The sequence below is a fragment of the Exophiala oligosperma genome (assembly GCF_000835515.1).
Source record: "Exophiala oligosperma strain CBS 72588 unplaced genomic scaffold supercont1.5, whole genome shotgun sequence".
NCBI lineage: Eukaryota > Fungi > Ascomycota > Eurotiomycetes > Chaetothyriales > Herpotrichiellaceae > Exophiala > Exophiala oligosperma.
This window is the reverse complement of record NW_015622822.1, coordinates 3,248,289-3,275,619: the sequence shown is the minus strand read 5'-3', so window position 1 is coordinate 3,275,619 and position 27,331 is coordinate 3,248,289. Positions and strand designations below refer to the sequence as shown.

The 27,331-nt window shown below is 50.2% G+C and overlaps 7 protein-coding genes across 11 annotated transcripts; 4 read left to right on the top strand and 3 right to left on the bottom strand.

The window, feature by feature from the left end:
- Window positions 1-703: 703 nt before the first annotated feature.
- On the top strand, window positions 704-2,948 carry PV06_06461 (the record flags this gene model as incomplete). 2 transcript variants are annotated; one of them, XM_016407583.1, is made up of 5 exons in its annotated part: window positions 704-986; window positions 1,036-1,408; window positions 1,455-1,825; window positions 1,879-2,218; window positions 2,267-2,948. In XM_016407583.1, the coding sequence occupies 5 exons, from the start codon at window positions 704-706 to the stop codon at window positions 2,349-2,351; spliced, it is 1,452 nt and encodes a 483-aa protein (XP_016263187.1). The 2 variants fall into 2 exon arrangements, with proteins under 2 accessions (XP_016263187.1, XP_016263188.1); XM_016407584.1 differs by lacking the exon at window positions 704-986 and having other exon boundaries at window positions 1,014-1,408; window positions 2,267-2,351.
- Window positions 2,931-7,542, bottom strand: PV06_06460. Of its 3 annotated transcripts, XM_016407581.1 has the most exons (3): window positions 6,816-7,542; window positions 4,855-6,758; window positions 2,931-4,803 (listed from the first exon to the last, which is right to left on the bottom strand). In XM_016407581.1, exons 1-3 carry the CDS (start codon window positions 7,347-7,349, stop codon window positions 4,104-4,106), a joined length of 3,138 nt encoding a protein of 1,045 aa, XP_016263185.1. In that variant the 5' UTR covers window positions 7,350-7,542; the 3' UTR covers window positions 2,931-4,103. The 3 variants fall into 3 exon arrangements, with proteins under 3 accessions (XP_016263185.1, XP_016263184.1, XP_016263186.1); XM_016407580.1 differs by having other exon boundaries at window positions 4,855-7,542; XM_016407582.1 differs by having other exon boundaries at window positions 2,931-6,758.
- A 1,968-nt stretch (window positions 7,543-9,510) lies between these two features.
- PV06_06459 (uncharacterized protein) lies at window positions 9,511-10,896 on the top strand (the record flags this gene model as incomplete). The annotated part of the gene is made up of 3 exons (XM_016407579.1): window positions 9,511-9,673; window positions 9,724-9,803; window positions 9,856-10,896. 3 exons carry the CDS (start codon window positions 9,511-9,513, stop codon window positions 10,894-10,896), a joined length of 1,284 nt encoding a protein of 427 aa, XP_016263183.1.
- A 13-nt stretch (window positions 10,897-10,909) lies between these two features.
- PV06_06458 lies at window positions 10,910-14,404 on the bottom strand. Of its 2 annotated transcripts, XM_016407578.1 has the most exons (5): window positions 14,053-14,404; window positions 13,579-13,956; window positions 13,048-13,379; window positions 12,333-12,909; window positions 10,910-12,273 (listed from the first exon to the last, which is right to left on the bottom strand). In XM_016407578.1, exons 1-5 carry the CDS (start codon window positions 14,245-14,247, stop codon window positions 11,905-11,907), a joined length of 1,851 nt encoding a protein of 616 aa, XP_016263182.1. In that variant the 5' UTR covers window positions 14,248-14,404; the 3' UTR covers window positions 10,910-11,904. The 2 variants fall into 2 exon arrangements, with proteins under 2 accessions (XP_016263182.1, XP_016263181.1); XM_016407577.1 differs by having other exon boundaries at window positions 10,910-12,909.
- A 706-nt stretch (window positions 14,405-15,110) lies between these two features.
- On the top strand, window positions 15,111-17,856 carry PV06_06457 (uncharacterized protein). The gene has a single exon (XM_016407576.1). It carries the CDS (start codon window positions 15,260-15,262, stop codon window positions 17,417-17,419), a length of 2,160 nt encoding a protein of 719 aa, XP_016263180.1. The 5' UTR covers window positions 15,111-15,259; the 3' UTR covers window positions 17,420-17,856.
- A 1,498-nt stretch (window positions 17,857-19,354) lies between these two features.
- Window positions 19,355-20,438, top strand: PV06_06456 (uncharacterized protein; the record flags this gene model as incomplete). Its single annotated transcript, XM_016407575.1, has 3 exons — window positions 19,355-19,858; window positions 20,037-20,126; window positions 20,181-20,438. The coding sequence occupies 3 exons, from the start codon at window positions 19,355-19,357 to the stop codon at window positions 20,436-20,438; spliced, it is 852 nt and encodes a 283-aa protein (XP_016263179.1).
- Window positions 20,439-24,211: 3,773 nt separating this feature from the next.
- Window positions 24,212-24,703, bottom strand: PV06_06455 (uncharacterized protein; the record flags this gene model as incomplete). Its single annotated transcript, XM_016407574.1, has 1 exon — window positions 24,212-24,703. The coding sequence occupies one exon, from the start codon at window positions 24,701-24,703 to the stop codon at window positions 24,212-24,214; it is 492 nt and encodes a 163-aa protein (XP_016263178.1).
- Window positions 24,704-27,331: the final 2,628 nt, after the last annotated feature.

The following is a 27,331-nucleotide window of genomic DNA, read 5'->3' as shown; positions in this document are numbered from 1 at the left end:
AGCCACTGGGCCGTCTCAGGGTGTCGTTGTCGCAACTGTAGCTGTCCGTGAAGGTTGTGGCCGGGCTGGGGCAGGCTCGGTCTGGCGTATCTGTCATAGCGAATAGTAATCCCAGGTCGTAATATGCTAGTCCCTAACGGGCGCCTGGCGCCGCCTAACTTTGCATATGGAATTCAGGGAGATTGAGCTAGCTCGTAACCGGCTGCGAATCAGTTCCCGTGGGCGAGGGTGGGTTACCAATTCTGCCCAGGCAGTTCTGATCTTGCCTAGGCCTAAATTAGGTCTAAATGCTTTCTACGTCAACGCAACATTCGTCTTGTTAATGTGCATCTTTTGCCTAGCTGAGGCAATTATCCACTTTCTTCTGGTATTGTCATGGTTGGGTAGGCTTACAGACCTGAGATGGTTCCTCTGCTGCCACTCCAGTGAAATTGGCACAACACAATCCGCGGATTGGTTATGGTTAGCTCAACACATCCCACGCCGGGGTAAAGTTCGACCCGACTAAGCAACTTTGATGTGGCCGCTTTCAAGGGGACTTCAGGAACCTGGTCCACAAAATTGGTCTCACTGTTCTCCACATGATGTAAGTCCTACAGCGGCCAAGCCGCCGCCGCGCCACCGCCAACTCCATCTTATAAGGTGCCACATCCGCATCCATGTCGGCTTTCCCACAGGACCACAGTAAATCTGCCCACCTACGATGGACGATGACTGCCGGGTTCTGGTGGTGGCCAACCGGCTACCTATGACGATAACCGTGCAAGATGATGGCACATTCAACTACCAAATGTCTTCTGGCGGCCTGGCATCTTCTCTTCATGGTTTGCAGGAAAAGATGAAGTTCCAGTGGTTTGGATGGCCTGGTATCGACGTGCACCGGTCGGACAGAGACACGATCAGCCATGAGGTGGCAGAGCGTTGCAAGGCTGTCCCTGTCTTCCTGTCCAAAGAAACGGCCAGCAACTATTACACCGGGTTTTGCAGTATGTCATGCTACAGCGCATTCTGACATGTAAGCCTGACGAAAACCAGATCAGGTCCTGTGGCCTTTGTTGCACAACATGCCCGAGAAAGCACTGTTCAACTCCAAATGGTTGGCAAAGTACCGCGAAGTCAACGAGATTTTTGCCGACTATATTGTTCCACATGTTGAAAATGGTGATCTAATCTGGATTCACGATTATCAATTGCTGCTGCTTCCGGGAATCCTTCGCGAACGACTCGAAAAGAGGAAAGTCATCAGAATCGGGTTCTTCTTACACACACCATTTCCGCGAGAGGACTCTTTTGCCATTTTGCCACTCCGCGAAGAGATATGCAACAGCATTCTCAGCTGTGATTTGGTAGGGCTGCACATCAAAGACTACGCGGACCGCCTCATTAGTGGATGCGAGGCTGTCCTTGAGTAAGGAATGCCCTTATGGCGATGGTTGATTCTGACAAACGTTAAGGGAAGTCCACTGTTCTCCGCACGACCTGCACTACCATGGCCGGAAAGTCATGGTCGAGCATTTTGCAATCGGTATCGATCCGGACAGCTTCAGAGAAACGGTCAATACCGCAGGCGTTCAAAGCCAGATTTCGCTCTCAGAACGCTCATTTGCTGGTCGCAAAATCATCTTAGAAGTTGACAGACTGGACTATATCAAGGGCATGCCGCAGAGGCTCGCGGCGTTCGATAAGCTGCTCGATGACTTTCCTGAATGGGTAGGCAAGGTTGTATTAATTCAAGTTGCTGTGCCTAGTCGAACCGACGTCCTCGAGTATGCAAAACTACGGGATGCGGTTGAGAGGCAGGTGGGTAGGATCAATGGTAAACATTGTAAGCCAAAATATCCCAGTTGGTATACCTCGATTCTGACTCTCTGGCGTCAGCACGAATTGACTATACTCCGATCCACTATATGTATAAGTCGGTTCCGTTCGAGGAACTTTGCGCCTTGTATGCCATGGCGGATGTCTGTTTTATCTCCTCAATACAGGACGGCATGAATTTGGTCAGCTACGAGTATGTCGCATGTCAACAAGACCGGAAAGGGGTCTTGCTTTTATCTCAGTACACTGGAGCTGCAAAGATGCTTCCAGGGGCACTTATTACTAATCCATGGGACACACCTCGCTGTGCGGAGGCCATTAATGAAGCGCTTACCTTACCGGCAGCTGAACGAATCAAAAAGTATGACGAGTGTGCCAAGGTGGTCAATAAGTACACCAGGTAAGAGACCAGTATATCCAGACCGGATTGAGTAAACTGACAGAACAGTATCCGATGGGGTCGGAGTTTTCTGAATGCTCTCGAAAGCACGCCGTTGCAAAATCGAACACCACGCAGCGACGGTGTCCATTGACGTGAGGGTGCACGCACAAATCAAGGAACGATCCATTTTGATCAGATGATCATGATCGTCCGGGTCCTGTCTTTCCACCGCATATGCAAGCAGATTGGCGTGCTGCCAATTGTATGGACAAGACGACTCAGAAATGACGAATCCTCGTCTTCACCGTCCTACATCAGGTGGCATCCAAAGTTTTTCTTCAATAGTTAATGGCATGAACTGACAGACACGGCTTGCCAAGATCAGTGCTGATCATACTCCCAAGGATGAACAAGCAGTTTGCCATGGAGAAAAATCGACTTTTCCTATGCAAGAAACTCAAATCCCTCTGGCTGATCGAGATGCACCTTTTCGGTAAACCCTTCCATTTGGTCATATCATGCGATACCCCCTTTGGATCAATCAGAATTGTCGTCCTCAACTATGACCTCTGCCGGAATAGATCGACTGCCCGCCTTGGTCGCTAGAACTCGCACTACGAACTAGGTGCTATTGATGGAAAAGTCGTTGGAACGACAACGACCGTCATGACAACATGGAGGAAGAAAACCAAGCAACGGGAATCTGATCACAGCTTGACAAGTCAGTGTACAGAACACAATCGGAGACGATAGAATCCCGTAATTTCTGTCAGATTCGGCGTCGGACTAGAAGCTATTTCGATGCTGAAGAGGCTGGCTTTTGTCATTTACTAGTTGCAACTACTGGAAACGTCAACAACTGTCCCGGAGGGTCGGTCACACATGACCATATCGTATAATCAGAGGCTCTGTGGAAACGTTATGCCACATCCACATTCTTACCGACTATTGGTAGGCGTAGATCCGCTTGATTTCATACGTATCTCTAAGCTTTGAGGCCGGCCAATGCGGGAGAGATCTACTGGAAACCTCCTTTGCGTATGTGGCAGCAATTATCACAATATACAGGTGCCCATGCATCGTTCTCGCTGGAAATCGACGTATTCGCACATGTCACGAATCACTACGCAGGGAAACTCGTTCATCAGCCCTGCTGCCTCCGAATCACAGAAATCTGCCTGAAGGTCTCCAAGGTTTTCGCTGTCCGCACACTCACGTCTCCTCGAATTTATCATCATGCCATATTGCAACCTTTAGCTGATACCACTTCCCTGCCTTTTTCAATAGATCTCGATTGATCGGGTTGCGGCTGCTGTCACGGAAGCTCGTCTCACATACCGAACCAGCCCGCCCTTTCGACAGCACCTCTCCCTGCCAAGTTGAGATCGCAACCTTCAAGTCCATACACATAGGCTCTGAGGCGTAGCCAGCTGGTTGTGTTTCAGAAGAGGTGTCAAATGACGTTTGGACCCGAGACCTCCCAGTTTCGTCCCGAATTCGCAAGAAGAACAAACAGTCTTGTGCACATATATCGCCTACAATATCCGGATAGATTACAACAATTGTGGTAACCATCGGCGATTGAATCTTCATGAGTCCTGCCCTTGGGGTGAACTTCGGGCGTAAACAGTCACCGGCATAACATCACCGGAGACGTGAAGTGATCCGCCCCCATAATTTGGAGACTTCTTCGCTCGACATGGACCTTTCCAATTTAAATCATCCAACCTTGCATTCTAGGACTATTTGCTTGTCGCCAGTCACCATAGTTTGCCAACTTCTCTAGCTTTGAGAGGGTGACGGGCACTTCGACTGACGTGACCAATCCAAGCGAGAGGCGCTTTCGGATACAAATTTTGATTCCGCCACCACAAAGTAAACAACAGTGTGCTCGGCAGAGAGCTTATTCTTCATCATCAGTATCTGGAGGTCGAGGCGTCCCCTTGGGACTGTTGAGCCAATCAATATGTCTCAATCTCCGCCGTACTGTGCGTTCCTTCAACTGGGCTCGAGTGAGCTTTTTCTTTCTGGCCGTCTCAGCGTCGAAACACCTGCTAAGCTCAGGCTCAGGCTCAATCCCAGAGCCGGCCGAATTTGCCTTTGACATTTTTCTATTCGGTATGCTGGTGCAACCGTCGTCGTTGAGAAGGTGGCCCTTGCATGTGAGATACCCAGCATTAATGCGCCACAGCCCAGGACAAAGCCTCCTCAGAACATCATGACTGTGGCTTATAACAACGATGCCTCCTTTGTAGTCCTCCAAGGCAGTTATAAGCGCACCCAGCGACTCGCCGTCAAGAAAATTGGAAGGTTCATCGAGTATCAGGAGATGTGGATTGTTCCATAGGGCACCAGCTAGAACGACCTTCGCTTTCTGGCCATCCGAGAGACTGGCGATGCTGGTGTTAAAGACAACGTCTGTACCCAGGCCGACGTCATGAAAATGTTTAGAAATGGCTTCTGTTTCAAGTTTCCGGAAACCCAGCCCTTCCCGCGAAGCTTCGTGATCGTTAAATCGTTGGACAAGTTTGTGGAAGCCGAGGTCGATAAGTGTTTCCCGCGGAAGGTAGGAATTATATTTGGCAAGTGAACCAACCCATTTCCTGTAAGGCTCGTTAGCTGTGTGAAGACATATAAGGCTGTGATGACCCTACACCTCGTACTGAAAGCTCTTTTTCCACTTTTGCCTCCCCACGAGCGCTTCCATCTGCCTAGCCTTACCCTCCCAGTGTATCATCTTTTGCATCTGAGTCTTGTCCTCCGCTGTCATGATTCGCGTTTGCTTTGTCAGGACTTCCCGATCATCTCCGTAAATGTAGCGCCATTGCAGGTATTGGCTTGGAGTCTTCTCTTCGTGCATTTCAACATGCTCTAGGGCATGCTGCCTAATGTAGCCGACTCGTAAATTAGGGTGCTTTTCCACCGTTCCCTCCTGAGGAATGAGCTCTTCCGTCAAAACTTTGACCAGAGTCGATTTGCCTGCACCGTTAGGACCGACAATGGCTACCCGTGATGAGAGGGAAACCTGACAAGATGCATTGGATAACGCAGGTTGTGATGCGCCGGGATAGGTATAGGTACAATGTGACATTCGAAGAATTGCCCTAGTCGCAGATTTTAACCCCGTGAGGAGACCGGGAGGAGGTATTTGAAATTGCCTTGCACCATCTGGGAGACCGTCGTCGACTCCTACGCTTGAGTTCCTTTTCGTGAAAGAAGCAAAATTGCCCCCATGCCAGACGAGTTTTGTCCCATCGATATAATAGATATCCGTGCAGACCTCGTTCAGGAATTCAGCATCATGGCTGACGAGCAAGCTGGTGACTTCAGTGTTACTCTTCAGTCGTTCCTGTAGCCAAGACACACTGGCTCTGTCCAGATGATTAGTAGGCTCGTCAAAGAGCAGGATATCCGTTGGCGTCATAAATGCTCGTGCGAGAGCTAGTTTCACTTTCCAACCACCAGAAAGTGAGCCAACTCTAAGATGGGCACTCTCTCCAAAATTGACATCTTGAAGTGCTAGAGAGATCTGCGCGATATCCTCTTCTCTTGTCCCTCTGGCCATGTAGTCACAAACACTGAGATCGGCATCTTCATCCTCCTCATGGCATACATAGCAAATCCTCACCTGGTCTGGAGAAGGAAATCCTTCCAGCTTACCCTGGGCGATACTTCGAATTAGCGTTGACTTCCCGGCCCCATTTCGACCACAGAGTCCGTATCGGCGGCCCTTGACCAGTCTCAAGTTGGTTTGAGAAAGAAGTGTTATCGTACCGTAACCCAAGGAGACGCAAGTATTAACCACTTCCACTTCACTGCGTTCATTCCGGTTCAGGAGTCCCCGCCTCGCAGAATCAGCTTCGGAAAAGAATCTCTGCACTCTTTCTGCAACCACTGAGGCGCTACCCTGCTTCATGATTGGATCCAAATAAGGCTCTATGCAAACTGTAACCCGGGAGAACTGTTGTTGGTTGACCACTTCCGTAACCAAGCTCGCGACGTACCGCTTGGTCAACTCAGAAAGGGCTGTATCGGTAGAAGGGATAAAATACCCGTCGCAGGAGCGGATTGCTTTCTCGAGCACAAGAAGAGCCTGGGATACTGTCATGTTAGGGTGTAGCTGGCCTTTGTTGGGATTGGTACAATCTTTCATCATTCCCAGCAGTCTCTTAGCTGATTTTTGAACCTCCGGGATGGCAGCTCGTTCACTTGCATTCTCCACGTGGTGCATCAACCTTTTCAAGAATGGTACGGCTTGAGTTGGGACCTGGAGTAACTTCGTCAAGTTTTCGACAATGAGAAGGGCCTCCCTAAGCAAATCTTGGGTTGCATTTGGAGATGAAAGAGCGCGCTCAAACAAAGGAAGAAGGACCGCAAGATCAGCTGAGTTGATACTGGAAATAAAGGTAGTATGCGACACAGTGGATATCGCTTTTCGGAGATTCGCACCCGAAGGATCGCGGATGAATGCGTAGAGGACTGGTATACATGGCACCAGGTCAGGGTTGTGAATAAGAGCTAACAAAGAGTCTAGTGCTCCTTTGGCTCGTTTAGAGACCTGCAACGAGTCAATGATACCAGCAATTTGTAGGAACAGCGGATTGAGGAACATTACCTCGGGCTTCAAGTCAAGCACTGCGTCCGCTACAAGAGGTATCAAATCCTCGAGTCGGCTTTCGACATACTTGCGTAGTATTTGTGCCCTCTCACTTGCATGGATCACTGCTCCACGAGCCATTTGACTTATCAGGGTAAACACTTCCGCAATTCCTTGCCATTTCGTCGTGTTCTTGCGAATATAGTCGAGTAAAATAGGTAACAGAGCCACTACCAAAGCCTCTGGACTGAGTTTGTCGACCAAGGTGAGCAAAGCGTACTTTGCGGCCTCCCTCACCGCTGCGTCTTTATCGGCCATGGCATCCAACACAAGCGGTACGAGATCTTGCTCCAGAAGGAAGACAACTTCACTGAGAGCCTCACTTCTTAGGAAGCGATCGAAGAAAGCCCCAAGAGCGAGCATCGCTGGTTCTCTCCACGTTCGATTGGCTTTATGTGTGAAGGGACACTTAATCTGAGCAAGCACGCCGTTCGCACGTAGAGCTTGGATTTCATCCAAAAGTACGAACCGGTCCGCGTTGGCATAAGACATGAAGGGAGGCTTGCGGCGTCTCGGCCGCGAAGCTTTCTGTAACAACTGAGAGGGACCCTTGTCGAATGGGTAAAACAGGAGAACAATCTTGCAGACCCGACTCCGTCGTTAAACATGAGATTCCAGACATTGCTCGAATTTGTACCGCCGAACGAACGGGAATATTCTAAAGGTTAAATAGGATAAGATTGGTATATCTTCTGAAGCAGACTGATACAGACTTCTCAGTGCATTCAGTCCTCGTTTCTGGACTACAGTTTAACTAAAGTCACATGAGCAAAGTGACCAATTGCCATTTAAAACTTGGTAAGAATCTGACAGGCATACGACACTGAGCAAAAAGCCCTGTCGGGATTCCGGTTGCTAGTTTTGGCCAGTCGCTTTCACAGGCAGACCCCCCAACCCAAGGACTTTTTTCTGCCCGGGCAGAAAAAAGGATGCGTAAAATATTACGTCATTCAAATGGTGCCAAGGGGCCAACCCCGGTGGAAGGTTGTGGCTCCCATTACCGACAGGCATTGGTCATCGTCTTGCGATCCCATCCACCACACAGTTCTCCTAATTTGCCAGTTTGTTTCTCCTTATAGAGCAAGGCGTTGGTCCAAATGGCTTCAAATGCGCCAGTGCACAAACTGATCTTGGGAGAGATACGGACACCTCTTGAAAAGGCAGTGAATGACGCATTTTCTTCCTTCCAATGGGGGGCCAGGGTGCTACCGTCTCTTGAGGCATGTATCGAAACATGGGACAGAAACCCAAAGAAACATACTGGTGGGGTCTCGTGCTCATTCTCGTATTCTCATTATACCTTGAATGTAGCCTTTTGGAGCGAAGTTCTCGACCTGTCGCTGATCATACCGTCGTAGGCGACTATTGAACTCCAGTCATTTCATGGACGGTCTGGTAGCGGAGAACCGGCAAGAGATGATGGACACCAGCAATTCGATCCTAACCAACAGACCAACCAGCCTCGGCGGAGTGTTTCCGATGATGGGCGCTCTTGGCATGTAGCTCCCGCCATCCAAGCGCCGAAAAGTTTTCGGGGGTCTGAGGCTCATCAAGTCTGCGCCAAGGTGTATCACCTTCGCTCTATGTTATCTTCTGATCCTAAAAGTAACATGGCGTGAGGTTGACCTATGGCAAAAGAAACAAAAATTGTCCTCCGACATCTGTAGGAGTGCTAACCATAGTCATGGAGTTAGTCGCCCACCTTTAGTAATTCCTAAAACGGCTGCTGTTAAAAATTATGAATCACTATTGGCGCAGATCACACAGGCAAGTCTTTACCGTAAATTGCTGGAAGTCATTTGTACAAGCTCGATGGACACAATGCTACGACGCAAAAGCTCATGGCGGAAAATCCCGACCGATCATTCCCAAGGCTCGCATGGTTGCTCTGTAGATGTCAGTTAAGACTCCGACTGGACTGAAAAGGAGGTGCGGAAATAGAATGTTACAACGCGTTAAGTGGGAGGGGAGGGGCGATTTGAACACACTGATAGTTCGGGCAGGTGGATTTCCGAGCGCATGACCTATCTTGTTGGGGAGCTGAAGCCAGCTAAGAGCCCTGTATCGCGGGAACCTGGGGATGAAATGCGGGGTTGTACGGAGGAAGGTGAGAAATCGCAGAGGCATACGGGTCCTGGCTTTCTGGTGCTTTTTTACATAGCTATCCGAGCCTTTAACGGTTTGTCGAGCGCTTCGCGAGGCCCATTGCTGAGCATTGTTCAATAATACTACGACTGTATCCCATCAAAGTGCCATCATCTTCGAGTATGGTGACGGCGTGATCGGTGGGCCAGCCGGCCAGGGTCACCTCTCTTCCACCCATGTTAGCAACTCCCTCACCGCTCGATACGCTAGTAAGCAATATCTTCGATATTATATCATCGGTGGAGTTAATGCGTGCTGTTCCACATTCAACATGCAGGGCAGCTGCGCTTGGCCTAGTCTCCAAATGCACTTCCATTTCCGACGGCAACGCCTTGCGGTTAATGTTGTGGATGCTGATGAATCTTCGATGAGCTCTCTCGCTATTCAAGCAAGGTATATGGGACGTACCTCGATGCTCGGACCAGTGAATGCAATCACTTCGAGTCAAGCATAAATAAAATTTGTTACCATTTACACTCTAGCTTTCAGAATATTAGGTCCTGATAGAATGGCGCTTAGATTCGTCGTGGCTTCTTCAGGTTCTGAGAACCGGGCATTGAATGAGGTGCCCACATTTCTTACGGATGATGAAATCTTGGGTATTGTATACTTTACCTCGCATGGTGATATTGACGGGCTGTTCGAAGCAGTTATCGAGATACGACTAACTGGTGGGTTGCAACATGACTCAAGTAAGTCATTGACTAATAAGTTCGACTAGGTCATGTCAATACCTCTATATTGTGGGCAGAAAATGGTGTCCCTAATACCGATACAAGAAGCTTAGGATATCGCCAAAAGGTACAGCACTTCGTTCAGACCGTATTTACCTCCCCAGCTGACGCCTGGGTAGATTGTAGATGTCGTTCAAAGATATGACGTTCGAAGAAGACTGCACTCACCCTCGCCTTGCTCGATCGATATATGCCACTTCCAAATACCGCTTGCGCTTATAGCGGCTCCTGATGACAACTCACATGCTGACAGATGCGACAACCGTGGACAACTGCCATCGTCACTTGAACAAAGGACATCAACAGCGCTGGATTGGAAGAGCTCGGCACCAAAGACTACCGCGTCCGTCTCCTACACATTGAATGCCGACCTCTGGCGTGGCAATGTTCTGCTCGTCTCACACTCTCAGAAAGTTCGAATATTCAACTGTAGCGAAATTGCTCCGCCGTTATGTCTTGGAGATTTTGGCAAAGAGTACAGCAATTGCCAAGAGATCGTAATGCGGAAGAAACTTATCCACAAAATCGGAAAGATGTCGATCAAAGCGACCCAGCCGGATGCTTTGATATTCAGCGGACCTGACGCCTCAGCAACAACCAAAGTATTGCTGCAACTCAGACTGCAAACAATATATGATCCAGGTGAAGGCTGTGAATCAGGTGTTTTCGAGGCTGCAATCAAGTGGAGATTGCGGTCGTCAACCTTTGTCTGCATGCATATGCAAGCCGCAACTCCTACAATAGGACAGCTTACAAGGTCACCTTCAATGGGGTGCATAAAAACATCCTCCGCGACTCATCATTTGAAGATGATGTGGTCGGATTGGAGACCGACGAATTCAGCAGACCCCGACTCTAGAGAATGGACGGCAACGTACCCACTGTGGCTCTCAATAAAGAGTTCACCAGCACTGCCACCAACATTTTCACTTCCCTACCTCTCGATGAGGTACAGCATCGCGATAGAAATCAGCATATCCGGTCAGTGGCATTCAAAGGCGACCTTGACGCTACCGGTACAAGTCACCTACCAGAGCAAAGCCATCCCCTCACAATGTCTTCTCCAATCGAGTCAGTCATGTACAACTGAGGGTCCTATCGGTGGGGTAGCGCTGTCGGCCAGCACCAATGGTCAAGAATTGCCCCCGTATTTGGCGTGATGCGGACAAAAACGTCGAATTGATATTTTGTAGCTCCGGTTACAGAATCATGTTTGATAGCAGCATCTATCATATGGGGCAAATTGACGCTCAACTTCTCCTGCGCAAGTGCCATTAACCAGCCTCGTGGCTTGTTAATAGTCGCATCAGGGGCGGGAGCCCTAGCTTGGTGGTTCGAGGTCTCATTACTTTGCCAGCCAACAATGCAAGATTCTATTCCTCTTTGGATTTGTTCCACTAATGCTCCGATCGCGTCAAATGCTGCGCCATCGATACCTGATAAGAGACGTTCCATTCAGCGATCTCAGACTCTGACCCCTTCGAAGGCTGAGTCGATTCTCCCGGATCAATCCAGGTTGGTCGGCAAACCTTCTCACTTGGGGTCATCCGCCAAGACCACTTTCTCTTTGTTTGGTTCTGACTGTGCAGAGTGATGTCGAAACCTCGGATTGATGGAAGTTGTGGGCTTTGCGATCACAGCTCTTACTGGGCCCGCCTGCGGAGAGCTTTTACACGCCATGGCAGATTCTCTATCGACGCTGTTGGTAGGCTAGGTACAGTACTAGAGCGGTTCTTCTCCCGACGAAGTCAAATATGTAGGGTTTCAGGGGGATGGCAGGGACTCGACTCTGGCCATTCGTGTATATAAGCGGGCCCAGTTGACCGAGCTGGGGCACGGCAGACAGAAATCAATGATCACTTGTTTCAGGACTGCCCCTGACCCAACAGTTAGCATGGACAATCTGAATGGCGTGCTGGAAGTGAACGACGTGTATGTCATCCTTCTAGCAATGCAACCACTATGACGCACTTCTTCAGGTGTGAAGCAAGCTTATTCTGTCCATGGAATGGGTCTTGGTCAGATGACTGGCGGAAATGCTCTGGAAACTAGCGTTGCAGGATAAGCGTGTAGCTTATGAGCGCGGAATGCGAGACAAACATGTTGATCTGGATGTAAGCCACGGGAGTCGAAGAATGTATCTTCTTTCCTCACTTGGCGAACTTGATTTATCTAGTTGGGCCCTGTTCACCTGGAATCCGCTCATTTCTCGTCTTGAATCGGCAACTAGTTTCACCGCACAAGCATTCCTTGTCCAAATGATTCCAATAATCGTCAGAATAGTCCACCGTGATTTCGTCGCCCGCGAGGATACCTTTAGATACGAGCACGTGGCGCTGAACACCGAGCCACAAAAAGGGCTCATACTGCGAGTTCGGCTGGCAAGAATGGTTGATGAAGCGAGTATAGTTCCCCTTATGGCCCTGCCAAATCTGATATGTAACAGCGGGCCCTGAGCATTGCATAACATCCAGGTGTCGAATGCCCTGCGTAATGACGCCAACGAATTCGCCGATGGCTGCACCTCGCTCGAACGGCTATTATTGTCTGTTAGTGGCAATAGTAATCGTCTGATAAGATAGGATAGGAGACTCACACAGCAGGCAAGGAGACCATTATTCCTTCCGTTCTCCGTTCGGAAAACTTGCACCGGGCAGGGTTTCCGCAGACCACTTCCGAACAAAGCCGGGAAGCAGAGGCATTCATTGGTGCTAACATCATTCGACTGGGTCGATCCGCATTTCTTGCATGAGAACTGTCTCGGTAACGTCCATTGAACATGGCTGTTTTCAGTCCGCGGATCTATCAAGCCCCAAGCCTGCTCATCAATGGTGCTCTCCTCTAAGTGCTCGAATCTAAAGGCTGGCGTCCATTGGGAGTATGTATCTGCCAAGGGTATGGGTTGACTATCTTTGCTGACCACCCAGTCACAGGGATGTCCATGATAGACTCGAGTTGTCGGCTTCCCAATGATTGAGAGCAAGAGGCGCCATTCCGGATGGATTGTGTCGGCAGCAACCTCGAATCGTAAACGGAGTCTCTTGAGTGTCGCAATGTTCTGTGGACAGAATCCCAGACGATACTTGCAGAAGCGGTAGAGACCCATGCCTGCGAAGATCAGAGGGACCCAGCCGCCAGCTTCTCGAATCGAGTCGTAGCCGCGCCATATCGCCCTTTGAATGCACTAGTCAGTATATGATAGAAAGCGAAAGGGGCCGCGAGAATAAAATTAGAGCTAGACCGAAGCATCATCCCTCTACTCCTTCTCGTCCGAAAGGGAGAGATCCAGGGGCACGATAGCGCTTGCTCACATTTTGTTCCGCAGCTCCTTTAAAGACCAACCGAAATCTTTACATGCTTGTGCTTGCACGGTCGCGCGGCCCTTACTAAGTGATAGGTCTGGATCTTCTACCATAAGCTTCTGAACTTGCTCCTCGTAACACTGTATCCATTGAGCTTGGACGATGACTTCGAGCGATCTGCATTGGCGACTTGCTTGCGTAATTCTTCGACAGCAGACATTCATTCTTCGAAAATTACCGTCTCCAAGGATGGATCGAGAATCAGGAATTCCATGTCTAGAATCGACATCCCAAATAGACGTTGTGGCTCCTGGCTGGTTTACCTGGTGCAAGAGATCAACCTTCGAGAGGGAGAAATTAGTTTCAAACCCCGGACGTATCTTGAATATAACAGTAAGGCTAGGAGATCCGCGCTTTCTTCCTCTAGGATTGAGTGGGATAGCAGGACATGGTTTGTTCCACGTTGTTCCGCGAAAACATCAATTCATCATCTTGGGGGCGGGGCCAGGAGACAATGAGTTGCAGAACATGTTCACTTACCCAGTCTGACGGGTTTAATTCAGGGGTACCGTGGATCTGTTCCCAGATACCCACGATGAGTCGTTCGAAAGGGGACATTTGCTGCTTGTAAATGGTTGTTTGAGCATTTCGCTTAGGAAAGTGGCGGAAATTACTGGTCAAGCGTCGTGATGTCTCCCTTTCAGGCGAGGCAACTCGAGTAGGAGGCGCAGAACGGGCCAACCTTAAGCCTCCGACAACTTTGCGGCGCTTGAGACGATAGGATTTCAGTACGGGGCGGTTCTCGTTGGAGAGTGGCCGTTGAGGTTGGGTTTCTTGATCGCTGTGGTTCTGTTCTACATCTGTTCCACCTTCCGCGGTGCCTCTCCTTCTCTGGAACGACGAAAGCTCGATTGTCGCCTGGGTCCCTAATCAGCGACCGATGAAGAACTTGCCCCTGGTAGATAGTTTTTCAGGTGCAGAGATCAGATAGATTATATGGAGCATCAAACTTACAAGCGTGGTTCGCTTAGCCTCCTTTTGCGCACCTTGTGTGGCCTCACTGTGGTCTTGATCAAGACATGCCTCAAGGCGTAGCAGCGGGGTCCCGCTGCTTTGGTGTAAGGAAGATAGCGCGTCATCGACGGCTTCGGCGAGAGGTGCACGAATCCTCTCAAAGATATTGTCGTACAGTTGTGAATTTGAAGCCATGGCGAGTAGATGGCGAGGGTAGAGACGAGAGGTGGGCGGGGAATGGGTTTTCGCTCACCGAGATTCCTGCGACAAGATTTACACAGCCGGCGCCTTGGCAAGTATTGCTGACGTCATTACAGGCTCTGTGCTCTTTTTCTGCCCTGCTCATTTTCTGCCCGGGCAGAAAATGTTTCTTTGCTACGGGTGATTCGCCCTTTTATCGGCAAGGCCGGCCTGCAAATAGTGGGGTCCACAAGCCATCGTTGACATTTTCATCACGTCATGATCGAAAATGGAGGGATTCATTTTGTATCAGAGCAGTTGATCTCATGTTCGACAGTTCTATCTCATTTAGCCACGCACTACCAAAGCCCCAGTGTGCCAGCTGCTCAAGTGCGTTTTCCCCCAACAAGTTGGGCGACTCCGCTCTTCTCAGGCGTGGTTTAAGTTGACAGCGCTCGCTTAGGGGAGATGTGCGGGGCCCTTTCAAAAACGTATTTGCACAATTGCCCAGTCACGTCATGGTTCCGGGTTTAGATTGTTGCGGTCAACCTCGAGGGACGAGATCAATTCTCGCCCAGGACCGCAACGCCAAGCTTAGAATTGCCTGTTGATCGCATGTCGTCTTGTAGATTTCTCTCCCTGTCTGCTCATGCCCCGTCCGCCTTGAAACATTCCGAAGTTCTTTGAGCTTGCTTGGTTGCACGATCTATACCTCCTCGCATGCACTAGTCTGTGCCACCCCTTCGAATAACTCGTTCGTGGGTGCCACAATCAGCGGTGAAAATCGCATGTGGAGCAGACTCGCCAAGCCTGGCCAGATATGGGTTACCCTAGCGAGGATCGGCATTGGCAGAAATTCAACGATTCCTAATACACATATATAAACAGGTGATTCCTTTCTTTGCAGTTTTCTGATTATACGGCGCTGTAACAACGGCGCGATCAGACACCATCCCTGGGCCTGACCCAATTTATCCTTCTGTTCTATCCCGATATCAACATAACCCGGCCGGACAGAGATCCTGCAATGGAGGCCCTGGATGAACCGTACAAATGGCGAGACGATCAAGGCCTCTTCAGCCGTCTTAAGCGCCTTGGCCGGGGAATGTATAACGATGTCCGTCGACGGCTTCCCTACTATTGGAGCGACTTCAAAGATGGATTCGTTTATCGTGTCTTTGCCGGAACGGTTCGGATCTATTTCGTCAATCTGTTGCCAGCCTTGGCCTTTCAACTTGACATGCAACACAATACAGACGGCTTTTTTGGAATCAACGAGGCTCTCCTCTCTTCGGCCCTTGCCGCGGCCGTCTTTAGCCTTCTTTCCTGCCAGCCATTGACGGTCGTTGGAGTGACGGGGTTGATCTCACTGTTCAACTATACGATCTACGATATCGTTAAAATCTACGATGTCACACTGTATCCTCGCTTTCTTGTCTGGGTTGGTATCTGGTCCGCCATTTTCCACTGGTGCACCGCAATATTCAACCTCTGCGACTATATGCGCACGATTACCGACTTTTCGTCTCAAACGTTTGGCCTATACGTCGGCACGATCTATGTCATCAAAGGCTGCGAAGAGCTCAGCATTGGGTTTAACAACGGCAATACCACGAATGGCTTTGCTTCGGCATTGGTGGCAATTCTATACTTCCTCACGGTCTATTTGCTGGAGCAAATCGGCCAAACAACCTATACGCGCGGGTGGCTGCGCACCATCCTTTCAGACTACGCCTATCCATTGGCGACGATCTGGTGGACCGGCTTCACCCATTTTCCAGGGAACCTCGCGCACGCAGATTTCGAATACCTTCCGGTCACTCGTGCTTTCTCTCCAACAATCAATAGACCGTGGGTGGTGGATTTCTGGACATTGTCCGCGAAATGGGTCTTTGTTGCCGCCCCTTTTGGCTTCCTCATGACGCTACTGTTCTACTATGATCACAATGTCTCCTCATTGACGGCACAAGCCCGCAACTTTCCGCTGAAAAAGCCGGCCGGGTTTCACTGGGACTTTTTCCTGTTAGGATGCACCTGCTTTGTTGGTGGTATCCTGAATATACCGCTCCCTAATGGCCTTGTCCCACAAGCACCAGTTCACACTGACTCTCTCACATTTTATAAAGACGAACCTTACGTCATCGAGACGAAAGATGACACGGAGCCTACCATCATCCGCAAGGAAGCCGTGGCTGACCATGTGGCGGAGCAGCGTATATCGCATGTCCTGATGGCCTTGGCACTTTTTGGAACCATGACCGGACCTTTACTGAAGGTCCTCTCTCTCATACCCCGGGCCATCATTAGTGGTGTCTTTTTCACCGTCGGGATGGGTAGTATCATGACGAACCCAATATTCACACATAAACTGGCCTTTCTCTTCCGGGATCCGACCTTTCAGCGTCCTTCCGATCCACTGAATTCGGTCCTCCGTCGCCAGATCTGGCATTACCTATTTTGGCAATTCCTGGGGTTCGCAGCCTCGGTCGCCATCAGCCAGACAATTGGTGCCATTGGATTTCCTGTCTTGATTGTGGCGTTGATCCCGCTTCGCTGGAAAATCTTGCCTCATCTGTTCACGTGCCATGAATTGGAAGTGATGGACTGCCTCACCGCCACTGGCGACAATGTTTTAGCTTCTCTGGGAGGGATGCCGGAGATGCCAGAGGTACGGATGAGTCGATTGGAACGCGAGGGTCTCGGTGACGATGTTGAGCCAGGATATGCAAGTCTCGGTGGTGGAATGATCCGAGACAGGGAGGATGACTTGCGAAAAAGGGAACGAGAAAAGAACAGCCGCCAACTCCGGGGTCTCGGTTACGATGGTGGGGCTATCACAAGAAGGAGATCCAGTGTGGTATCGACTGAAAACCCCGAAAGCCGTTCTCGGCGCTCAAACGATTTTGAATTGCGCCAAGACCGCGGTCACGGGAGCCAGACGCGCACTCACGCCGTCCGGCGCATCTCATCGACCCGGTCGAGAAGTCGTTCCTACAAACAAGAGAGAACGTCGTCAAGCGGAGTTCCAGATAGCGGTACTACACTTCATAGAACTGCATCTACTACTGGCGAGAGTGTGATGGCGGACAGAGGTGAACGAGCCGTAGCGCTGAGGGAGCTGCATGAGTTGCGGCGCCTTCATTCTGCTTCAGAAGATGCTGTTGCCGAAGATAGTGATTCTACATGATTGCGAACAGAAAGCATATCACTGTAGTTGGATTTGCCCGCTGTGGGAAGAAGAGATCCGAGCAAAAAAAGGCTTATTCTAGGGGAAAAATGGCCTCTCTAATGAGATAAAGGATGTTAGTACATCACTACACTAGAACGAAGTGATAAAGATGATCGGCATCACTACTGAGTTAGTGGGCTAGGAACACGTGTCTTCTTTCAGGTTAGCGGTTTTCTGCGCACACCTATTACGGTGACCACAAAAACTGTTATGCCAGTCATTGCCCGACTCATAGCTGTGGGTAAGGTAAATATCTGCCGAGAATCCCACTCGCTGGCATCTCGTTCTCCAATCAGCCGCCAAGGGCCTGGTGATGACACACATTTGGCCGGAAAAATTCAATTGACGGTCGGGTAAGCTTGGTAAGTAAGTGGCCATCGACATCACCTTTGCAACATATGGCCTGAATAACTCGTTGGAGTAAGCCATCAACATCACGCTGCTGTTTTATCAGTTTCGCATCAATAAGGAGACTAGGACATACCTTGAGAAATACATTAGTAGAACAGCCTTAGCTACCCTTTCGGCTCCGCCGCCGAGCGTAATACTGTGTGTGTGTGTGTGTGTGTGTGTGTGTGTGTGTGTGTGTCAGATGAAGATGTGAACACACGCCGTCATTGCCGTCATCAACATAGCCGAAAAGAAAGTGCCCCAGCAGTAGCCGCCGACCGGGCCCTGATCAGCCCTGATCTCGGAAGAGAGGTCTTTCGACTTGGAGTAGAGAAGGTAAAGAACAATTGTTGGCAGGAGGTAAGAGATGCAACAAAAGAGCCCAATAACCAATCTGGGCATTAATGGTAACATCAGATCCTGCAACAGAGTACCGGCGCCGAAGGGCCAGCTGAACATAGAGGTGAAAAAGACGACAGCGATCACCAGGGCCGTCGCTATGCCGATAATGAAAGGATCCCCGATCCATCCAGGGGTAGCTTTTGCGAAGATGCTGCGCAGGTGATCCAAATCTTCCATTTGGTCGCTCAGAATATTTGTAACGACCTGGGGTACGATCCTAGATATGTTCACGGGCAATTGATGACATTCAACATGGTCGCTGAACCCCACGCAGTATTGTTTTGTGCCGATGGAGAGATTCTGGGGGATCGCCGTGATGGCGCCATTGACGGCTGTCGCGGCGGCGCTTGCGATACTGTTTGCTTGGCTAGGAGCCCCGGAGGCTGTTGTTGCCGCATTGGTTACGACGCTCCCAGCTTGGGTCACGGCCGTTGGGATCAGGCCCCTTGCACGGAGCGGTACCAGTGTGGGGGGCGCCCTAAACTGTGTAAGAATACATCAGCGATCTACCTCACCTAAACATATTTAAACAGTGAAAGGCCCTCACAGTGAACGTAATGATACCAGCCTGCATGTCGTCCTTATTGCAAAGCACTTCAAAGCTCAAAACCGTGCAGCAGATTAATGCGGCCGCGAATGCGAGCGACGCACCTACTTTGAGCCAAAGCTTTTCTCTGAGCATGGTGGTATAAGTATGAATAATTCAACCTGTGGGACGATGAACACTTTACCACTAGTGGGCTGCGGATGTCATTTAATGAAGCTACGTACCTCCCTATCGAGCTTTGCAGTACTCTTGAGTGACAACGCTATTCACTATTCGGATCCAGAAGGGGCCTCATTCCGTTGAGCTCAGCATCAAGTCTGAATTGGGCCCCGAGGACCAAAATGGGCCCCCGGGAGGAAGGTGTGCGATTGCTGCACATGCCGGCTCTGGCCGCTTCGTTCCTCGCCTGCTTCGTAGTCCAGATCGAACGTCGTCTCCCGTCTCTTGGGATCGACCACCGCCCCTGCCTCAATTTTGCTCAAAACCTCACATACCTTACTTAAAAGATTGTACCGTTTGCTCTGGTCTTCTCTTTAGCCATTCATGTTGTCAAGATGTCATCCAAATCTTTAAATCGCCGGACTCGCATCGACTTTGATGCAATCAGAGGGTTTAGGGGGCCTTCTCAGAGCGTGACACGCCAGGATGATCACCTCACGGATGGTGAAACTCCCAGTCGCCGCGGGACTGGATTTAATCCAGCAGCAGGATTCCCGAGAGCCCTCTCGTCCGGAACCTATCGTACCACCTCAGCAACTGGTTCGAAGCCCCTGAACCCCCCAGCAGCACTCGGACATGGGATGGAGAATACCTTGATCGTGAAGCACCAATCCCCGTGGGAAAAGTACAGAAAAAGCCATTGCATACGGCTTGGCGAGGAAGACGACGACATGGTGGACGTGGCCGATATTAGACACCCGTGGTCCGCCGACTTTATTGTCCCTCCTCAAAAGGAGGGTCCGACGCCGTACGTCGTCGCTGTGAGGAGCTTCTCTATACATGACAGCGAAGAGAAATGTCGTATGTTGCAGCAGGTTGAACATGAGAATATCGTGTCCGTGAGAGACATCTTTCTCCATGACGAGTTATTCTACGTGGTCTTCGAGCACATGCCGATGTCTCTGAGCCTGTTCACTGGGTTTCCGAAACATCTCGACGAGGATCAACTGGCGTCCATTTTAGGACAGGGGGGTTTTGAATATCACCTCTTTTGAGTTGACCGACTAACTGTGACAGATCCTCAACGGGCTTGTGTACCTCGCGACAAAAGGACTAGAACACGGCTCTCTGACCACCTCGAATATTCTCATCAATGTCGCTGGCGAGGTGAAGATAGGCACGTAATCACTCCATAGACCTCTACATCAAGCTGACGTTCAGATCACAGCACATCAGGAACTCTGTCGACCATGTCCACTGAGTAATTCTGTATCGAGAGATCTTAAGGCTCTAAGCTTCATCACAATGGAGCTGATGCAAAAGTATGCCAAAGCTGATGGTGCTGTCGGAGTAGATGACCTGCGCCGGTGGCCCTCCGATTCTCTGGCGGTCGAATTCCTTTCTGAGACGACGTCTGCAACTTCGGCAGAGAGGTTGTTGAAGGCAAGTGACGGACCTCAGATTTCCTCCTGGGTTTGATCCTGACCTGGCTAGAATCCATTATTCAGCAGGCCCTGGGGAACGAGATATCTCCAAGGGCTGGCAGATGTGACTTCGATTGCCCCATTCAGGGGCTACAGGTTGCCGCCAAGTTAGAGGAGGGTGGATTTGTCGGGTAGAGGATCCCATTCTGGCTCCAATTGCTTTGATCCAAAGTTGGCTGCAACTGCTCAGAGTCTTGTTCCATTCTCGGCTCCCTCTCCGAGGGTTTGGCGTCTCAATACTATGCTATAGTTCATTATATTTCAACTTCACTCTCTTTCCCCGTTCAACAAGCTTCTTAACGCCTGTGAAACTGCCTTTCCATCCGTGCGTTGTTGTCATTCCATTTCTATCGTTTCTAACGTTCAATATGGATATTACTCTAGCCTACGCGATCGGTTTGGGCGGCTTGTTGTTTCTCCTCATTCTCATGAACTTTCGCCAGTGGCTTCTGCTTGGTTGGAAGAAGGTCGTACCCTTCTCCCTCAAATATTTTGTGTATCCACAGATTGGTCACCGGTTGACTGGAGCGTGGCACCCGGCTGGTGTCATTGCAGGGCTTCTGTACAGTGGGGTCAACGTCTTTTGTGTCTGCTTCAAGGTGCGCTCTGTCTGGGTGGCCGGTCTGCGGGCGGCCAATCTCTCGCTCATCAACCTGATCCCTCTCATGGCGGGCCCTCATCTGAGCTTTCCAGCCGATCTCTTGGGCGTCACATTACGCACGTACCGGCGATTTCATCGTTCCTTAGGGCTCATGTCATCGCTCCTGTTGGGCTTCCACGTTCTCACTGTGCTCGTGGAGAAGAAACCATTTCCCTTGCAGATCTCGGAAAACCTCTTTGGACTGATCGTATGCTTCCTAAAAGGTTCCTGCAACCGGTCAACAGAATTGACAAAGATTAGGGGACAATATCATTGGGCATACTCGTGCCTCTCTCACACCCATTACTTCGCCGCCCGTTCTACGAGTTCTTCCTTCGCCTGCATCAGACACTGGCTGTCACGGCCACCTACAGCATATGGAGCCACTTGAAGAAGAGCCATTCTCTTCCACAAAAGTACATTTACGTTACCATTGGTACATTCCTGCTGACCGTTCTCGTCCAATGTGGACTCATCGTGTACCAAACCGGAGTGGTCGGGAACGGGTTCGCCAGAGTCAAGATCACCAATATCAAAGAAATGCTGACCAGAGAGCATGTCATCATACAGCAGGAAGTGATGACGCTTCAAGTACGCCTCACCTCGCCAGTCCAGGTGAAGCCGGGGCAATACATCTGCTTATGGATTCCCTGGTTTGGCCTCCTGCAGAGCCACCCTTTCATGATAACATCCTGGTCGGATGAAAGTCTAGAATCCTTGGACATTTTCGTGGAACCACGTGACGGCCTGACCAGAAAGCTTTTGCGATATTCGGACTCTAGCCGCGGGAGCGGCACTTTGTACAAAGCCTTGTTCAGTGGGCCTCACGGTACTACTGTCCCAGCTGGAACTTATGAGACGGTCTTAATGATGGCGGATGGCTTTGGTGTCGTCTCGCACCTTTCTTACCTGAAGCAGCTCATTCATGGATATAATGCCTGCAAGATTCGCGCTCGTCGAATCCATTTGGTGTGGCAGTTGGAGACAAAAGGTACGCAGACCATCAGATCGCCCGTCTTTTCACGCAGGACAACGTTTAACTGCAGTAGATTTGGGATATGCCGCCGCAGACTTGTTGAATGATGCGCTCGTCGGTGACACACTCAGTGTCGATAACGGTACCGACGATATGAGCGACGAAAAGTCGGCCAAGGGGATGGTAAATCACGCGAAACTATATCATGAAGCGTCGGTTTGACTTGGCGCATAGATTCTCAGTATTTCGATCTACATCCGCTGGGCAAGCCAGGATCGAGTGCCATTTGGGAGACGCGCGATCGCGTACAGTGGCCTGGCTGATGTGGAAGCGATTTTCCAAGAAGAGGCGGCAGGGAAACACATTAAAAGGGTATAGGAGGAATCAGGCGAGAGGGGAGAAATGTTGGTGATTGGTAAGCTCACTTGACCCACTTCGGGTCCCTACTGATCTATCCAGTGTCTGGAAGCAATGACCTTTGAGATCGGTTGCGATGTCTAGTCCGTCCCTTGGCAGACAAGAAAGTCAGGCTGGAGGAACTAGAATATCAGCCCGGTGACTAGACGGTTAACTACTTCCATTAGGGATCATGCCTAATACATGGGAGGCCGCGTTACCTGTCAGTCGCCTATCCCTACCTCGTCGGTCAGACTATTCTTCGCAATCTTCTTCATCGAAGATATCCAATAAACAGGACCATTATCCCAGGCATTGACTAGGTTCATTTGGTGGGGGATGGGTCAAAAAATGAAGATGAGTTAAGGACTAATGTTAGAATCGCTTTTCTATATGCTTAAGATCGAATTCTTTTGCCGGCAGGAGAATTAGGATGAAGATAAGTGTTGATAACCCCTTCTTGAGTTATGTATAAGGTGCTGTTTCCATCTTTGATGATGTCTTCAAACTTTGTCAATGGGGTTATCATATGGGACCCGGCAAACACATTCCACGGATTTTCGGTATCCTTTCTGGTGTATTTCCTCAAGAGTCGCATGAAGTCTGCCGGCTCGGAGGGGTTAACGTCGTGTGAGGATAGACTTTTCCAGTCCTCACCACTAAGCCTCCCGTCGGAGATCTTGAGATGGATTCGAATCTTCTGAGGGCCGGGTCTTTCCATGGTCAATTTCGGAGGATCTGCTGGTTGTAGACTAGTCGTCGCGATGACATCAGAATCAAGCACGACAACTTCGGCTGATCCGCCCCCGGTTTCGTTTTCTGTGATTGGGCGCCGGCCGGCGCTCTCTTTAGGCTTGGGTTGCCCATGAACAGCGTCTCCGAGCCTCCCAAAGTCGATCTGTGTGGTCCGTTTTCGGCGCATGCCTTTGTCTTCCTTTACTTGCCTCTCTTGTTGATCCCTTGCTCGCTCTCTGTTCATCTTTTGCTCCGACACGAACTCAGGTTTCTCATTCTTGAGTTGCCGTACTCTTTCTTGTCTTCGTCTCTCAGCTTCTTTCATCGCAGCCTTCTTTCGTTCTCTCGCCGCCCTTTCTTCAGTTTCTTGTTCTCGTAGTCGGTCGTTGATATTCCGTTCGAAGTCCTCCCGTCCTGCTCGATCATCCTCGTCCGGAAGCTGCTCGTATCGCACTTGGTCACCGCTTCTTAACTCTTCCTGCACTCCTTGACCATTCTCAACTTCTAGAGCAATCGGTTCTGCCCTGTCGCGAACTCCATCCTGATGATGTCCGGGAGACAATATTTCGTGCGCTCGTTCTAAGCTCTCTAATTCCTCTAGTCTGCTAAAGTTGATCTGAGTGACACGTTTTCGGTCCGATTCTCGTATTATGGGTGATGAATTCGGATGCTGTAACTGGCTAGGGTCTTCAATAGCTGGGCCTGAATCCCGATCCGGTGTCTTTCGGTTTCTCTGCTCCAGTCCGATCTCGTCTTCATACTGTTCCTTTTCTTGGCTCACACGTCCACCCAGCTCTTTGAGCCTCTCTTGGCCACTCCCAAGTGTCTCGGATTGTGGAAGGTTTGGAATCGCTTCCCGGTCTGCTGAGTCCCTCATTTCGGCCGTGGACATGCGTTCTACCTCCTCTGTAGCGGCGTTTGCCTGTTGGGCCGGCGAAAGCCAACCCTGCTGATCTGTGATCGACATTGGCGGAGGCTCTTCGATATTGTTCACGGACCCGTCGTTCCCTTGAATGCGTTCCTATGGCTCTTTTTCGATTCCGCGCTGTGGCGCTGTCTTCTCTGCCTTCTTCGATTCGTCTATTGGCGACGGCGGCTCAGGAGCGAATAGAGACTCTTCTCGATCACGCCTCATCTGATTGTCAATCCATCCCTGTTCCGCGTCATCCGGAAGGACCTTATCTGTAGTGGGTGAATTATCGGCCTGGCCCATTTCTCGCGGTGGTGTTGTCTGCGCCTCATCAATCCTCTCTGATGTAGCCTGATGTCCTTGCTCTTTCTCAGTGTCATGCTGTCCTTCGCGTCCCCCTCTCCCATTTTGGGTTCTCTCCATCATCTGTCGCTCATCTACCTCCCTGAAGGTTTGCTCGGTCGTTTGTTGCTCTTGCGCTTCGCGACGACGCTCTGCTTCTGCTGGCGCCACGGTCTTTGGCGCAGTCACCTCTCCGTGGGGTGTTGGAATATCTGATGTGATGATTTCGTGAACAACGTTCTCTGTCACCGTCTGCACCATACCTTAATCCTCACTTTGTCGCTCTGTCGCTGTGGACTGCCCTGTTTCCATGATTTCGTTATGATCCGGGGTTGAAGATTGGTTCTGCGGTAGCATAGGGATGTTACCTTCTGTGAACCCGTCAGGGTTAATCTGCGTGGTTTGGCTCGGACTTTTCGATTCCTTATGCACCTCTTATTGTTTTGACTGAATACTACTCTCTTCAGCGCTCCTCAGTAGCATTGCTCCCACGTCTAATACGTCTTGCCTCTTTCTCGCACTGACTGCTCCTTTCTTCTTAGAGGTCTTTCTCTACTTATTTAGCCGCCGTGCTTTCTTCTTCTATAACCGCTCATTCCTTTGCCTGTCCCGCCTTGTATTATGTTGGACTTCTTCTGTTTCATCAAGCATCTCTAAGTCGGATAGCCACTCCGACTCAACTTGTCCCTCCCTTGTAGCTATTTGCTGATTAAGCTGGATCGAGGGAAAGTTTTCAGCCTCCCCCGCGGTGTTACCAGCTTGCAAACCCTGCTGCGAGGGATCCTGGGTATTGTGAGGACCTAAGTGTTATTCGACATGACGCTGCTCCAGACCCTGCTGATTTGGCTGTCCAAGCCTCGGTGAAGGTTCTTTACCAATCGTCCCTTGGTCTGCCGTAGGTTTGGAAGGGTGAGACGTCGCGTCGCTTAAGTAGAGGCTTATTGGTTTCTCAAAAAAAGTAAGAATGACAGACCGCCGCACAAATGAAGATGTCATCTCTTCAAACTCCCCACTCCGTGCGGCGTACAAAGGTTCTAGAAAGAGGGTTAGCTTGTCTTGTTCGTGATGATAACTCTAAGGGATACCGCATCGCCTGATAGGTGGATTAGAGTCTTTAGAACCCGATGACGCTGACTCCTTTTGCAGTGCTTACGATGACGCTCTGAGTTCCGTCAGTTCACGAATCTCATCTGACTCAAAGCCTAGCTTGTGGGCATAGGCGGCAAATTCGTGTAGGACCTCAGGATCCGCTTTCTTTGGTCTTGGCTTTGCGAGTAAATTCTTTTTCTTAGGTTCGGCCGGCATGTTAAGGTGGTTGCGCATGGCGATGAGAAATAGCTGTAAAACTCCCAGATTCATTTGATCGGCCTCAGTTCCTGGCTTAGAAACGAAAGTATGATCAGGTTTCTGGATCAAGCACTGGCCGGTTCGCTGGTTAACGCCTGTGAAAACGTACTGTTCCAGTGCGTAGAGGATCGTGTCATCGGGTGATATAGGTATCAACCGTTTGACGCAGTCCGCTGGGCCCTTCAGCCAGTTCAAATCCTCGAAGAAGGTGAAAAATGACGGGACCAAGCGATCTTTCGTCCGACGACACACTTCGGCCCAGATTTTTTCGCGATCTTGGTCATTGAAAGCTCCGAAGATTTTTCCAGCCTTCAACTTCTTATATAGATCCCGAGCATCCGCTTTGCACGCCCCAGGGGCGGTACCCTCAAGTTCTTTGACGCTGTTTTCGTCGACTTTCTGCATCGCATCCCGTTCTACCCCAACGCTCTCGTACCAAAAATCTTTCATGAGATCGAGGCTGTATAGGATGCACTACAATAATTGGTGAGAACCTAAATGGCCCGCAAGGTGGAACTTACCTCGTCAACACCCATTGGAAGTATCTTGTGCCAGGTGCTTGTTCTCCAACCGCTCCAAAGCCCGACAACGTCCAGCAGGGCATCACAGGCCGCGGTTATTTCACGGTGGCGCAGGAGCTGCTTGACATTGCGGCGTCCATGAGCTGACAAACGTGCCCAGCACCGTTTTTCAAACCACCAATTGTCGATTCGCAAGTCCCTTTGGAGGTGATACAGCCGAAGTTTTCGGTAGATCTCTCCAGGATGCAGACGGTCTTCATTCGAGTATTCCTCCACCAGAATCGTCCTGAGCTCTTCTGTGAGGTCTAACAACCATATATCAATGTAATGTCTCGCTATACGAGAGTAAGCATCTCATACCTGCAGCATATAAATCTACGATCCACCTCCGGTCCGCGACAGGAAGAACCTTTGCGGCAGCAAGAGCGCGGCTCTGCCCATCCAGACACATGAGCTGGTAACCCGGTGGAAACTCGAGCTCGGGATATTCGTCTCGGGGGCCCACAAAAAGTTCTTTGCTCGAGCGCTGTGAATGTCGAAGGGCGGCATCGAGACTCTGCTTATCGATTTGAGCTGGAATGTGATTCGGCAACGGCAGCCGCCAGCAACCTTCATCCCGAAATGCTTTCTTCAGCCTCTTCACATTGCTCTTCAGCTTCGTGGGATCTCTTGTCTTAATCTCTGGAAACGACAGCACCTCAAGTCGGACACTGACCATGCCCTTGCACTTGAGAGCTTTTTCTGTTACGATGCTGCGTTCTTTCCCCAGAAGTCGAGCCCGTCGCATTTTGGTGTCGATACTGGACATGAATCTGCTTAGAGGTTCATCCTATCTTAAATATCTCTGTAGGGGTCCTAAAATGGATCCTTCACTGAGCCACTTGAATGGGCTCCCGAACCCGTCCTCAGCCCAAACCTGTCCCCAGCACAACCTGTCCTCAGCCAACCTTGTCCCCAGACGCAACTCGTTCTCAGCCAAACTTGTCCTCAGCCATAACCTGTCCCCAGACGCAACTCGTCC